The sequence below is a fragment of the Sceloporus occidentalis genome, unplaced genomic scaffold (assembly GCF_023333645.1).
Source record: "Sceloporus occidentalis isolate IW3139 unplaced genomic scaffold, rSceOcc1.0.p SCAF_8, whole genome shotgun sequence".
Classification (NCBI taxonomy): domain Eukaryota; kingdom Metazoa; phylum Chordata; class Lepidosauria; order Squamata; family Phrynosomatidae; genus Sceloporus; species Sceloporus occidentalis.
In genome coordinates this window covers 12311806-12326321 of record NW_028316988.1, presented here as the reverse complement: position 1 = coordinate 12326321, position 14516 = coordinate 12311806, and the positions used below count along the sequence as shown (strand labels likewise).

Here is a 14516-nt window from a genome sequence, read left to right as displayed (position 1 = left end):
CATCTGTCAGCTGAAGAGTTCCATGTAACTCCAGAGGTTGCATAGTATCCTTTAGGCTTTTAAACACATGTTTAGGTTGCTTGTTTTTTCTTAAACATGGCAAGCCTAAGGGTTACCATCAGTTTCACTGGGGTCCACTTGAGAAAGTTACGTTGTGGATTCAGCCAGCAGTATTGACACTCTCTGCGAAATGATTGATGATCCAGCAATCCTATTTTTGAACCGTGACCAGAATTCCCCCCTCTTCCCGCCACCTTTTGTTTTTCCTTTCCCCAAAAACCAGGGAGAAGCAGAAAGTAGTCTTGCCGGTGACTTCTTGCTTCATCCAGCCGTCGGCCTGCTCCGTGAGCAGCATGAGCAACAGCACGCCAATTGCGACATCCATGAGTGTGGGCAGCCTGGCCCTCAAGGCGGCCCATATCATGGAGGAAGGGACAAGTGGCTTTCTAAGGCCAGCTGCACATGGCAAGATGGTTCACAGTTGAGAGGTGTGCTGAGTTCAAGCTTGTGACTATGCTTAAGAAAGCAATTATATTTGCTTTTTACATACATATATATATAATATATATATTACATAATGTATATTTTTTGGGGAAAAAATACTATGGAGGTTGTTTGTTTCCTGTGGACTCTTTGATAAATCAAGCCCCTGTCACATTAGCATTTGGGATAAGAGAAGGAAAAAGCAACACCGCAACTGCCATCTTTCCTAGGTTCAGGTGTTCACTTTCCGCAAGCGATCTGGAATCTGGACATTGTTTTACCGAACAATTAACAGTTGTTTTTTAATCAGTGTAATGAAGTTCCAGGGCACCGACTGAGCCGTACTTGCTTTGCGAAGGCGTCGCTAGGAAAATGTGCAAGTTACTCATTGTGAAGCCAGCAGATCCTCAGGGGATGTGACTCGTGGGAAGTAAAAGTAACTTGTTTTGCCTTGTTTCTTTTTCTTTGTTTGGTGAGGGAGGACTTTGCATCTGGTTGCCGTTGCTTGTTTTTCAGCTGTGAAGCTTTGCATGAAATAGTGCGCGCGTGTGAGGAAGCCAGAGAGGCTGGGGATCTTCTTGACATAAAAGACTTCTAATTCAGGGTTGATAATAAGAACATTTTCTTTCTCTTCTAGCTTTGCTCCGCTGCATTATATGCAGTGGCATGCCACTTTGCCTCTTCGTATCTTCCCCCCATCTTTGTTTGTTTTCCCTCCCTCCCTTTTCCACTTTAGAACTTGATATTTCCATATATCAAGTGATTTGCCTATGTACGAATGACAGACTGCAAATCCAAGTGCCTGCATCTTTCCACTTACATACTTGGTTTTGAATTGCTCCAGGTAGTAAGCAGAAGCGCTACGTTCCTTTCCGGCGACACGCCGCTCTCCTTCCGAGGGGCAGACTCCCCCAGTTTGCTTGGCAACCGGAGCCCCGCAGAGTTTTCCCTGCAAAAGCATTTCCTGTCTGTCGCGTTTGCACTGACTAAAACAACACAGTATTGCTGTTGCTGTACTTTTAGAAACAATCCTAATAACCATCACAGATTAGTAGTCCTGTAGACCCTCAGAATGATGTGGTGTTGGTTATAGTATTACCAAGAATATTAATATTTAGGTTTATTACTATTTAATTATGACAAGGCCTTGAGCGTTTACTTAATAATATAGCTTTAGCTGAGCTTGTACAGAACCATGAACAAATATGTCCTCTTGAAGATAGCGGTTTAAAACAACGCACCACACAATATAGCAAAAGTAGGAACGTCTTTCCCTATAAGCGAGCATCTTTGCCATACTTTTCCTTCCTTTCCCTTGCTTTTAAAAATTCAGGCTAACTTTGAAAGTAGAAGAGTCAGAAGAAGACGCTCTCTGCTTTCTCAACTGGTTTTCTTATCAGCCTTTTCCCCTTCTGTGGCACTCTTTTTGGGGTTTCTTTTTCATTTATGTTTCTCTCTCTAATTTTATTTTTAATGTTTGTTGATTAACTTCTGTGAAGTTGTTTACTCTGAAAATTGTACTGGAATATTTTAGCCAAATGGCAGTTTTCACCAGGGAGTACGTACTCTACGCAAGGGCTCACCCTGCTAGCAAATGGCTTTAAAAACACAGAAACACAATACGAAGGTGATCATGTTCCTGACAAAACAGAGGTGCCAGCGTACCAGTTTCAGGATCAGGGGAGGGGCAGGTGCCAGGAGAAGGAGCGGCCTTTCTCCGAGGGTCACAGGCCTTCTGTTTTTCAAAACGCTCCTGTCTTGCGAGGTCACGAGGGGGAAATTATGTTGTAAATAGGAACTGGAAAAGAAATCCCAGGGCTCCTTGGTTTTTGGAGAATCCCAAAAGCGTCGTCCACCTATTTAATACTGTTAAAGTTACTGTTAACGTGTAAAGAGCTATTTGTAATACAGCAGCCAAGTCTCTTTTCTTAGCTATCCAGTGGGCACTTTCTGAAGCTTCTTGTTGCCTCCCTTTAGCAGCAAGACAAGACAAAGCCCCTGGGAATCAAAACTACGTTTGAAGTATCTGTCCACTTTCCACCTTCAATGTGGAATGTCACTTTGCAGCTCTAGCTGGGCAGTTAATTCTTCTGTATATAGGAGTTTATATATGACATTTGAAATGCTTCCAAACATTGCTTTTCTTTTTCTTTTGCAGTACGTGTAACTTCAGATACAGATAGCGAAACATAAACTATAGCTGTATATGCAAAACAAGCTCTCTCTTACATGGATATTTAAACAAAATAATAAGATCTTCCATGTTGAAGGTGATGTAATTTTTTTCTTAAAAGGAAGAAAAAAACCTAATTACTATTTTGTTACAAAAATAGAACCATATAAAGGTTTGAGAGGTCCTTATTCTTGCCCTCAGGGAAATCGCCCCTCTGTTAAACCAAGAACGCCGCCGGGCATCTTCAGCACAATCTGAGGGTGAATATATATTAACTGAACAAATCTTGTGCGTTTTACCTTTTTTAACATCTACGTTTTTAGAAAACAAAACTATGTGATCCTCCGCCCTTTTTACAACTTTGGTTGTGTTCTGCTGGAGGAAGAAGGGGCTGGGGATAAATTGTTTACAGATCTTTGCCTGCTTTTCTGGCGGCATCATGTTGAGAAACCTGCTTCTGCTGTCCTTTCACCGGCTTTGTTTACATTTGTTTGGCGGTGGCAGGGGAGAGCCGCTGTTGTGCAGTCGCTTCACCACAAAGGGCCGCGAGACTTCATGGGGACGATGGGTCCGTTGCAGAGTTCTGCTTGGCTCTGCGAGAGCAACCAGCTGAACTTTAAACCATGTGCCATCTTTCTCTCTGAGCTTTAGCCACCAACCATCATGATCTTGCCACAAAATGGCGGCCTCTTCTGGCTCGATGCTGGATACATGGCAGCGCAAGCTATTTTGCTGCTGTGTCTGGCTGCGGGACATACAGTTTCTAGGGATATTGGTGCTGGACCAGAGCCGTTCAGTAGCCTGTTTTAGGGCTCTGCCTTTAGGAAATCAAGTTAGCCAAAAAAAAAAAATGAGAGGAAACAGGCTTTGGTACGAAGGGGAAGAAGAGGTCCCTTCTTGTCCGTAGCCCTAAGGAGGTGGCATTTGTTCTTTTTAAAATCCTGCATTCCAGGCAAACCCACTTAAAAGGAAGGCTGCCACATCAAGTTAAATGTCTTGGAAACGTGGACTCTTCCCTCCATTTTCTTTTGACTCAGTGCCTCATAGTGAGGTTTGCAAGGTGACAGGAGTGGTAGGTGCCACCTTTGCTCAAAGCTATCTGTAGCAAACCCACAAATGAAGGAACATGGCTGTGGCCTGTGTGGAAGGTGTGTACATCAATGTTGTGGGGCCTGTGCTGTTGTGGGTTTGCCCAGCATGCCGTTCTTGCAGATAGTCTGCGTTTTCCATCGGCTGTGCCAATCCCAACTAACACCCTTGACCCTCGCCATTGCAGCCAGGGCAGAAGTTTCCTTCGGTGTGGGTCTCCCTCAATAGGAAGGGCAGCTGACTGTGATTCTGCCATGAAGCACAGAAAACTGTTGTTGAGTATAAAGTGTGCATGGCAATTGCGCAGTAGCTGGAACGTAACCTCCTTCCAATTTGGAAAGAAAAGGGAAATTGCACAGGTGCTGCAGTTCAGAATGGACGGGGTTTTTGGCAGCGCAAGGGCGAGGAGCAGAAGTCTCTGTCTGTTTTGTGGCCCTGTTTTGTGGGCTGATAACTTCCCCCCGATGTTTACTACTCTGTTCTGCTTTGCAGAGTTTGAATCCGAAGAACCTGTTACCCACCCCTGTAGAAATCAATGGAAAGCCACCCGCTTTCGTGTGACGTGGGCTTAACTTTGAAGCCCCTTTGTCTGTAGAGCGTGGACTTGCAATTCAAAGACGGCGATAAAGAGGCCGGCGTGGCATAGCGTGACGTGGTGATGGCGGTGGAGGGTTGGGTTACTTTTCCCCCACTCAAACTAACCCAGCTAACCCAAGCCTTTCCCTAAGGGAGGAGAAGTTGTAGTACAGTACTTTGCGGGCAAAGTAGTAAGTACACAAAGGACTTGTCAAATCCCCACGATACGGGAAGGGCTTGAGGTGGGACAAGGCGAAACTGCTGGACGTCCCACTCACCCATTCAGAGAAAAAGCCACATTTTGTTAAAATCGGCACGGAAAGACACACGCTTTTTTGTGGAGCTTTTCAAATTGACACTTTATATACTTGACCTAATTTTGGAATGGTTTCTGGCTGGGTTTAGGGACACCAGAGAAGAGAGCAGCGTCCGTGGGCACAGAGATCCCTCGACCCGCTTAGGCAGCGGAGTCCCTCCGTCCTTTAGTCCGAGGCATGGGAATGCATGCGTTTTCCTTTTCTCGGGGCGGACGAAATGCCTTATACTGTAGTTGTGATACAACATGCGTGGCTTTTCCTTGTACTGCGCACCCACCCACTGTGCAGCCACTCTGGAGTATTGTGGTTTAAGCTTGCAGTATCTGCTGTCTGCATTTATACTTATATTCCGCATATATTCTTTTCCCTGGAAGTTTAAAAAGGAAAAAAACACCATGGGTTTGTTTGGGTTTTTTTTCTGGTTGAGTTGATTTTAACGTTTTTCTAACCTTGCTTAGCCTAGGAAAGTTTGGGAAAAGAGGCCTGTTTGTCAATTGTACAACCGGTTGTGAAGCTCAAAGTGTGAATATTTTTACGTCTGTATTAGACATTTTCTTTGCAAATCTATTGTTCGATTGAAATGTAAATTGAGATAAAACGATGGTGTACACCCATCATGTATAATAAAGCAGACACCATCGCTACGATGGATTTAATGCTCATTTTTAATGGTGCATTCTCAAGCGTCTATTTAAAATATATATATATATATATAATTTAAAAGAACGAATCTGTAAAATCAAAGGGGGGGATATATTTGTGGGGCGGGGGAACCAATTCTATTCCGTTTAGTCCTGTTTTTTAAACAAGTTCCAAATTGCAATGTTCTTTTTTATTTCCCTTTTGTGTTCTAGGAATAGGATTTTAACTGGGAAAGCTTTGGACCGTACGGTCTGTATTTTTGGGGGTGGGACGGTTGGACGCTTTGTGATTTAGCCTGAATAGCCGAGTGGGTTATTTGCGTGTGTTGTGCGTGTGTTTGCCGTAGCACTGAAGTGGAAAAGAGGTGATTTGTTAGCTTTTGGGCTGGTCACAGACTTTAGCAAATTGTGGTTTGTTTGTTCTATTCGGTGTTTGAGAGAGAATTAATAGGAAAACTTAACAAAAAGAAGTTTGCAGTACTTGACATGTATTTGCATGCCATCAAATAAAAAAAAACATTGTCCACCTAAACTTTGTTTTGCTTTCCTCTTTAAGCGCAGTTGGGTGGCGAGTGCGAGAGACAGTCTCTTTTGGAATAGTGAGAGGAAGGGAGTTTGCTCATGGCCTTCGACGGTCCTGATTTGAAAGTAGGGTTGCCATGTCCCCCTTTTACCTGGGACTTGCATGGTTTTGGGGTTCAGGGAATGTCCCCACCTGGTTTCCAAGAAACGTCCCAGGAGCCGGTCATCTGGAGCCCCTCTCCGTCCGTCTGTCCGTCACTCGCTGGCCAGGCTCCTCTGAAGAAGGTGCAGCAGGGAAAGAGAGGGACAGAGAGAGAGGGGGGCAAGTCTCCCTCCGCAGAACGCAGTCTTCCTTTGTTCTTCTTCATCCCCTTCTTCCTGACGAGGGGAAAGGAAGGGAAGAGAAGGGAAGGAGGCTGAGCAGAGCAGAGGCAGAGTGGGCATGTTTTATGACTTCGCGGTTGTGTTATATATACACACACACACACACAAGCCAGCAAGAGTCCTCAGATTACAATTCCCATCACCCCCAACTAGTCTACATGCCCATGGCCCTGGAGGGCCCAAGGATTCTGGGAATTTCCAGAAAGGGGCTGGAGGGGGCCAAGGGTGCAGACAGGCTGCAGGGAGACCTTCCTCCAACCTCTGCATGTTCTGGGGATGATGGGAAGTGTCCTCCAAGACCTCCCCACATGCTGTGCCTTGTGAGAATGATGGGAAGTGTCCTCCAACCCCTGATACACACACACACACACACACACGGAAGTGCCAAGTGTAGAGGCATCCCTCGCTTGGCAAAGCCAAGGGCCCCTTTTCCTCCTCCTCCTCCATCCAGCTGTAAGGCTTTCTAGCAGCATTGGCCTCAATGGAAGATCGAGAGAGGGACACTGGGAAAAAGCCGCTTTCTGAAGCCATGGACCTTCTGGGAGCCTCCTGGAAAGCCCACTGGCCACGGCTTCTTCTTCTTCTTTCTCCTGGGAACCCAGAGGCAGAGGTCCAACAGTTTTGGCGAGCCTTGCTCTTGAACGTTTCCCGAATAATAACAATAATAATAACAATAAACCACCTTTACCTTTAAAATGACTATACTTTTAGATTGTAAGCATAAGGGCAGAGAACCGTCTAATTGAACATAATAATTGCAAGCCACTCTGATAGTCTTTAGGGCTGAAGCCGGGGTATAAATACCATTAATAATAATGATAATAATAATAAATAATAATTATGAGGATGCTCCATGTGCAGAGGAGGCCACGCCCCTCGGGAATAGGCAGCCAATGGGAGCGGAGGAAGGTCCAGGTCAAGGGATGGAGGCCACGCCCCTCAGGAATGGGGAGCCAATGGGAAAATCACATGAGTCCCCATAGACTTCGGTTTTATTAAGATGTGGCTAATAAAGAACATTCCTGATGCAATGGCGCCCTCTTGTGGCTACTCAAGGCACTGCAGCCTCTAGATCAATCCAGAGAGAAAAATTGGGAGATTGATCCAGAGGGACAGATCCCTCCCCTCCGAGGGCTCCCCTGAAAGGCCCACTCTGCAGCAGCACCTATTACAAATACAAATATATATATATATATATATATATATATATATATATAATGTATATGTGTGTATATATATTAAAAACTGCATATTATATGTGTGTGTCTGTCTGTGTGTGTGTGTGTGTATATATATATATATATATATATATATATATATAAACCATATGTGTAATATTATTTATGTGTGTGTGTATATGTTTATACACACACACACACATATATATATTATATATGCATATGTGTGTGTATTTATATACAATTATAAATATGCATACATAACTGTGTGTAATATTATGTATGTGTCTATATAAATACACACACACACATATAAAATTATAACTTTGTATATATAATTATATATGTGTATGAGTATATATATATCAGTGATGGTGAACCTTTTAGAGACCCAGTGCCCAAACTGCAACCCAAAACCCACTTATTTATTGCAAAGTGCCATGTCCCTCTGGCTTTCTAGTAACAAACTCTGGCAAACTCTGTGCTGGGGCAATGGCACATGTGCCCACAGAGAGGGCTCTGAATGTCACCTCTGGCATGCGTGCCATAGGTTCGCCATCACTGATATATATGAAACTGTATGTTATATATCTGTATACATAACTGTGTGTGCAATATTATGTATGTGCAGCCATGGCTCCAATGGTCTCTATCCTTGGCAAGCCAAGCGTTTCTCTCTCTCTATAGAAACGCTTGCCAAGGCTAGAGACCATTGGAGCCATGGCTGCATCGCAACGGAGTCGGGACTAGGCTCCGAGGGACTCATGATTCCTGGCTCTCGGGCGCCCTCCGGTGGCTGCATTCAAGCACAGCTCCCAATGCTGGCCACAGGAGGGCGCCCGAGAGCCATGCAGCGAAAGGGGTGGCGCCCTCAGTGAGTGCAGCGACTGAGTTTGGGACTACAACTCCCATCACCCCCAACAGCCCACATGCCCTTGGCCCTGGAGGAGGGCTCGAGCATTCTGGGAATTTCCAGAGAGGGGCTTGAGGGGGCCAAGGGCGCAGACAGGCTGCAGGGAGACCTCCCCCAACCTCTGCATGGTCTGGGGATGATGGGAAGTGTCTTCCAGAACCACCCCCCACATGCTGTGCCTTGTGAGGATGATGGGAATCCCCCCATATCATAGTGACTTCAGGTTCCCAAATGAATAGGAGGGGTGCCTTTTACAAATCAATACTCATTTAAATCCTTTCAGCCAAGGGTTTTGTAGGACGGAGCCATGGCCGAATGGAGGACAAGTCAGTTCTTTCTCCCCCTTAATTTCAACAGGGAGCCGGAATTTGATGATCCTCTAGAGTTTTCCTATCTCTAGGTCCCGTGCGGCTCCTCCTCCTCCTCCCCCTGGCCCCGCCCCCTCCTCCCGGCATCCTTTGCGCTTCCGCCTTCTGCAGAAGAGGACTAGAGAAGAAGGTGAGTCCAGGAGGGGAAGGAAGGGGCCCAGGGGTCTCTGGGGGGCAAGGGAAGGCCAGTGGCCCAGGAAGGGAGGCAGGCAGGGGCGAGGATTTGGGGGATCCTGCATGAGAGGGAAGGGTTTGGGGTCCTTGTGGTGGGGAAGGATTTGGGGCTCCTGGATGAGGGGGAAGATGTGGAGGGGAAAGAATTGGGGGAGTCCCAGGTGGAGGAGGAAGGGTTTGGGGTCCTTTATGGTGGGTGTCTTTCATGATGGGGTGGATGTGGGGGTCCTGGATGGATTTGAGGGTTCTAGATAATGGGGTAGGACTGAGGGGTCCTGGGTGAGAGGGAAGGGTTTGGGGGCCCAGTGACACACTTTGAGTGAGGGCAGGCTGGCCTAGTGGTTTGGGCATTGGAGGATGGCTTCCCTTCTCCTTGTGTGGGTCACACTCTCTCAGCCTCTTCAGGGGAAGGCCATGAGGAAGCAGCAACTCTTGCCAAGGAAGACACAGGCAGAGCTTTGCCTTCGGGGTCTAGATGGAGTCGACAACAACAACAACAAGGAAGGCTCCCCTTCTTTCCCTCCCAGTCGGAGTACTCCTGCCTGGCTCTCTCTCTCTCTCTCTCTCTCTCTCTCTCTGCCCTTCCTCCGGACCATCTGCCCACAGTCTCTAATCCCCGCAGTGTTTATCATCATGATCAGACTCTGACAGAGCCTGGTTTGCCAGAGAGGCTTAGAGCCTCCCTTCCCTAATGCTCTGGCAAACCAGGCAGAAGGTTTAAAACAGTTTTAAAAGGGCAAAACCCACACAGCTCAGCCCTCTGCGCATTTTCTACGTATTTACTTTAAGGTGGAAGCCGGGGACAGGCCTATATGGGCGTCTGAGAATGTCAGTCCTTTGTGTGCCAAGGCTTCCACTCCACCAAAAGCATCTGAGGAAGTAGACTGAAGCCTAGGAAAGCTCATGCTGCCGGTTTCTTTCTTTCAGTGAGGCTCAATGGTCCTGCAAGGTCTCTCTACGGACTACACTAAAGAAACAAAAATAAGACTGCGTCCAGTTCTGGGCGGCTCATTTTAACACACACACACACACACACACACACACACATTCAACTAACAAATCCAGGAGCGATTTATCTCCCAGCTGCCTTCCAAAGCAGCCGCCTGCAGATCTACAAGGCAGGGAGCAGTTCTAATGGAGGATTACGGGTCAGTGTTAATGCTGCCCCGTTGCATGAGGCCTCTGTTGTGTTGATCCCCAGCATCTGTGGGACAGTTGCTTTGGAGGCAAGAACGGTTTGCAGGGACTCCTAAGCCCTTGTGGGGCTCATCGGGAGAAAGTGCCAGGGAGGGTGGGCAACTGGGCTGCCGCTGGACCAAAGACTCTGGCCAGAAGCACAGGGCTTTGGAGACTGAGGCTGGGGTGGCAAAATGCGGAGGTGGCACATTTGTGTAAGAGAGGGCCAGCACTGATGATCGCAGCGTCAGAAGGGACTGTCAGGCATCAAATATTTCCTTTCATCCTCCATTTCCATCCCTTTGAAGGTAGGACAGGTCTGGAGCTCTGGTAGAGATATGAAAGGCCAAGGGAGAGAGAAACACCTTTCCCCCTTTTCCCCAAAGCCCTTTTCCTCCCAGAAGAGTTGAACAAAACAGATTGTGGAATGCTTCCGTTTCAAAACGACGGACGGAACGATTAAGAACAAAGCGTTTATATATTTGCTTCCGCCAAATCATTTCTAAAATCTCTGGGAGGGAATCTGTTGCGTAAAACAGTGCACAGCATCGCATGGCTTCTAATTCCTGGTCTTACTTTCCTTTTCTGAGTTCTTCTGATGGAAACGGGTGTTTGTGTCATGTTTGGAGAACTGGCAGAGAGGATAATAAGTTCCTTGGTTTTACTAACGTTCGCGTTTTGTTCTCTTCTTGTCGGAGGCGGGTTTTGCCTGCTCCTCACACTGGAAATAAAGATGAAGCTTCATCGTTTTGTGCCAAAGTTATATCTCATGAATTTTAGGTTTCTAAAGTAACATTATTTTCAGTCTGTAAAGGGGTGGGATGGGGTCAATTAATATGGCATTCCCCCCCCAAAAAAGTCAGCTTTTTTCTTAAAAAGGAACCAGGGAACCCCTTGAAGGCACACAACAACAACAACAACAAATTCTATTGTTATTCCTGATTCAAATAGAGCCATTGAATCACTGAATTTGCCAATATGTCGACTGCTCAGTGGGTCTGTTCTAGTTGGGAGTAACTGACAGGTTTCCAGGCATAGATTGGTTTCAAACGGTTATAATTCTATGCCTAGTTTAGTTGCATTTTAACTATAACTTTGTATGGTTTTTTGCTTAATGTCTTTATATATGGGTTTTTAATCTTGGCTTGCTTCAATTTTTGTCAGATGCCTTGAGTCTCAGTTTTGGGAGAAAGGTGGGCTACAAATAAAATTGAATTTACATATACAGAATCCCTCAGATTCTCTTCTTAGCCCCCAGCCGTGCCTCCATTCCAGAGTAGCCCCTGAGCAAGGGCAGAGTGTTTGGATTCAGTTCCCATTTGCATTCTCCGTTCCCGTTGCAGCAGCCTCGGCCATGACGACCCTGGATGACAAGCTCCTGGGAGAGAAGCTCCAGTACTACTACAGCAGCAGTGAGGATGAGGACAGTGAGAAGGAGGACAAGGACGAGGAGCCCCACTCCCTCCGTGATCCCACCGAGCCAACAGAGATGATGCTCAGCAGCGACGGCAGTGCAGTCAACACAGGTGTGTGGTGCCCCTTGCAAGTAAGCAAGGGGAGATGTGTGTTAATGTAAAAGGGAAAATCTCTAACGCAAGAGATAGGTCTAGAGGGAAGTTCAGGAAGTCGTAATTTATGTGTTAGTAGAGAAGAGTGTTTTCATAGAATCATAAGAGTTGGAAGAGACTCCAAGGGCCATCCAGTCCAACCCCATTCTTCCATGCAGGAACTCACAGTCAAAGCATCTCAACAGATGGCCATCCAGACCCTGTTTAAAAACCTCCAAAGAGGGTCTTTACAAGGCATCTACCTCATCTTCTCTTTTCCATTTGCATCCATTGCTCCCTGTCCTATTCTCTGGAGCAGCAGAAAACAAGTTTGCTCTATCCTCACAGTGCCATCCCTTCAAATACTTAAACAAGGCTGTCATATCACCTCTTAATTGTCTCTTCTCCAGACTAAACGTGCCCAGCTCCCTAAGTCTTTTCTCATAGGGCTTCATGGTTTCCAGGCCCTTCCCCATTTTGGGTGCCCTCCTCTGGACACAGTTGCAAAGGCAGCCTTTTCTGTTGCTTATTTTATTCCTTCTTCCCTGCTCTCTTGTGTCCAGGCCCAAAGGGTGTGATCAATGACTGGAGGAGATTCAAACAGCTGGAGACAGAACAGCGGGAAGAACAGTGTCGGGAGATGGAGCGGCTGATCAAGAAGCTCTCCATGACCTGCCGGTCTCACCTGGATGAAGAGGAGGACAAGCGGAAGGAGAAGGAGCTTCGGGAGAAGCTGAATAGCAAGGTAACTGTCCTGGGAGATCTCCTGTTACTCAGCTGCCTCAATGCCCTCCCCGAAGGATTATTCTTGCTCTTAATTGCCATCAAGTTGGCATTGGCTTATGGCCACCCTACGAATGAGAGTCCTCCAAGTCCTCAGCTGCTGTGCTCAGGTCTTGCAAAGTCAGGGCAGCCATGGCTTAAGTCAGGGCAGCCATGGCTTCCTATCTCCAGCGTGGGCTTCCTCTGTTCCTACTGCCTTCCACTTTGCTGAGCATTATAATCTTTTGTAGTGAAGTCTTCTCATGAGGCATCAAGGCCAATGCTCAAACACTATGCCATGCTGGCTTTTCCATTAAATTAAAACCTATTAAAATAAGCCCATCGAAGACAAAAGGTCCAAGTCAGTAAAACTATTCCTTGTCCCTTGCATTCCAGTTCCTAAAAGCTGTCCAGAACAGCAAAGTTTTCATTTATCAATGGAGGGAGCCACAGAAGGGAGTTGTAAAGCCTGGGAGCAGCCATCAAGAATGCCCTCTCCTGTGTGCCCTCCTATCCCATGCACCTGTGGTTCAGAGGCTTCTGCTGCCTCTGATAAGGGAAGTGATAGCTAGCCGTCCTAACTGGTAGCCATCAGAGTGCTTCAGCCTCTGTGAATGGTGGCAGCTGGGCACAAAGTAGGCATATTTCCCTTTTGATATTCTGCCTGACAAAACGCGCATCCCGCTTTCTTCCCTCCCCAGCTGACGCTGCAGGAGTACAGCATGCTGCATGAGAGCGCAGACGATGAGGCGTTCCTGCAGCAGTACCGCCAGCAGCGGATGGAGGAGATGCGCCAGCAGCTGCACAGCGGCCAGCAGTTCAAGCAGGTCTTTGAGATCCAGAGCGGGGAGGCCTTCCTGGACGCCGTGGACAAGGGCCCCAAGAATACCCTGGTCATGATCCACATCTATGAGGATGAGGTCCCCGGCTCCGAAGCCCTGGACGGCTGCATGATCTGCCTGGCCGCCGAGTACCCCATGGTCAAGTTCTGCCGCGTCCGGAGCTCCCTGATCGGCACCAGCACCCGCTTCGCCACCAGCGCCCTGCCGGCCCTGCTGGTCTACAAGGGCGGGGAGCTGGTGGGCAACTTTGTCCGCATCACCGACCAGCTGGGCGAGGACTTCTTCGCAGGGGACTTGGAGGCCTTCCTGCAGGAGTGTGGGCTGCTACCGGAGAAGGACATGGTGCTCCTCACCTCCATTTGCCCTGCCGCCCCTGCTTGCTACAGCGAAGAAGACAGCGACTTGGAGATAGACTGAGACAGGCAAAGAAGTGTGCATTGAGGGGGATGTACTGGAGCAGAGCTTGGGAAAGTTCGTTTTTGAGAATTATGAAGTCCCAGTCCTGGAAGGTGTAGACGTCTTTCATGCCACACAGTTGATACCACTTTTGACTGCATCCAGTGGCATACTGGGATTTGTAGACACAAGGCATTAGATCTCTCTGGTGCAGGACTGCAGACTACATATCCCAGGATCCCATGAGATGGAGCCAAAGTAGTTAGAAGGGTATCAAAAGTGCTGTAAATGTGTTGTGTGAAAGACACCCTAGTCCAAAAATCAACCCCAAAAGGAACTTTTCCAAGCTCTGGTTCTTGAGCTGGGCTATGTGCCCAGAATAACAGCCTCAAAGTGTGTATTCTGTTCTTTGCTAGTTTGTAGAGGACCATTTTCTCGTTCCCACCTGGGCAGCTGCAGCCATATTCTTTGTACCTTTCCAGCAAGCTTTCAGGGTGTCCTTTCTCAAGCCAAGCTCTTCGCTGCCATTCCGAATGTCACAGCTGCCATGTTGTGCGTGCATAGAATCCTGAGTGGACATTTTGGCCAGGAGATAGGCATTGACATCACTCAGGAACAGAAATGGTGGGGTACTTGTGAGCCCCAAGATACCCAGTGATGGGCAAAGGCTCCAAATGCCCTTTAATTAATGAAAATAATTGCAGTAGCAATGGTTGCAAGCAGTAGTTCAATCCAAGTACTTGTTAAGGCTCTTGAATCCTGGCCATTCCTAGCAATGGTTTCTCTCTTTATACAGGTGTGTAAAATGTCCTCGCTATCTGGGCTTATTTGGTTGTTCTTTTTTGTATTTCTGTCCCTCAGTCTCTCCACTGCCCAGTTCTTCCTGCGCAAATCAATTTGCTAAACTCTTCTACTGTGTGTGAAAGTGATTCCTAACATTTTCGTAAATTAATGCAATAAAACATCATACATCAA

At 47.1% G+C, this 14516-nt stretch overlaps 2 protein-coding genes across 7 annotated transcripts in view; both read left to right on the top strand.

The window, feature by feature from the left end:
• Positions 1–11417, top strand: part of RC3H2 (ring finger and CCCH-type domains 2) — a 27795-nt gene extending 16378 nt beyond the window's left edge. For 3 of the 5 annotated variants that reach the window (XM_089534690.1, XM_089534695.1, XM_089534693.1), the window contains one exon: positions 284–5335. In XM_089534690.1, coding sequence (XP_089390816.1) covers positions 284–485 — 202 coding nt within the window. In that variant the 3' untranslated portion in view covers positions 486–5335. Of the gene's footprint in view, positions 1–283; positions 5336–11337 lie in introns of those variants that run through there. The other 2 variants (XM_089534691.1, XM_089534692.1) reach the window with 2 other exon arrangements.
• Positions 10002–14516, top strand: PDCL (phosducin like). Of its 2 annotated transcripts, none has more exons than XM_089534697.1 (4): positions 10002–10302; positions 11341–11520; positions 12105–12286; positions 13005–14516. In XM_089534697.1, exons 1-4 carry the CDS (start codon positions 10230–10232, stop codon positions 13560–13562), a joined length of 993 nt encoding a protein of 330 aa, XP_089390823.1. In that variant the 5' UTR covers positions 10002–10229; the 3' UTR covers positions 13563–14516. The 2 variants fall into 2 exon arrangements, with proteins under 2 accessions (XP_089390823.1, XP_089390822.1); XM_089534696.1 differs by having other exon boundaries at positions 11338–11520.

What these genes read in the sequence shown, in the direction of transcription:
- PDCL (XM_089534696.1), top strand. Translation starts at nt 10,230, where the DNA reads ATGATCGCAGCGTCAGAAGGGACTGTCAGGCATCAAATATTTCCTTTC. An exon ending in CCATTTCCATCCCTTTGAAG is followed by an intron (nt 10,303 to 11,337) that starts GTAGGACAGGTC and finishes TTCCCGTTGCAG; the next exon opens with CAGCCTCGGCCATGACGACC. An exon ending in GGGAGAAGCTGAATAGCAAG is followed by an intron (nt 12,287 to 13,004) that starts GTAACTGTCCTG and finishes TTCCCTCCCCAG; the next exon opens with CTGACGCTGCAGGAGTACAG.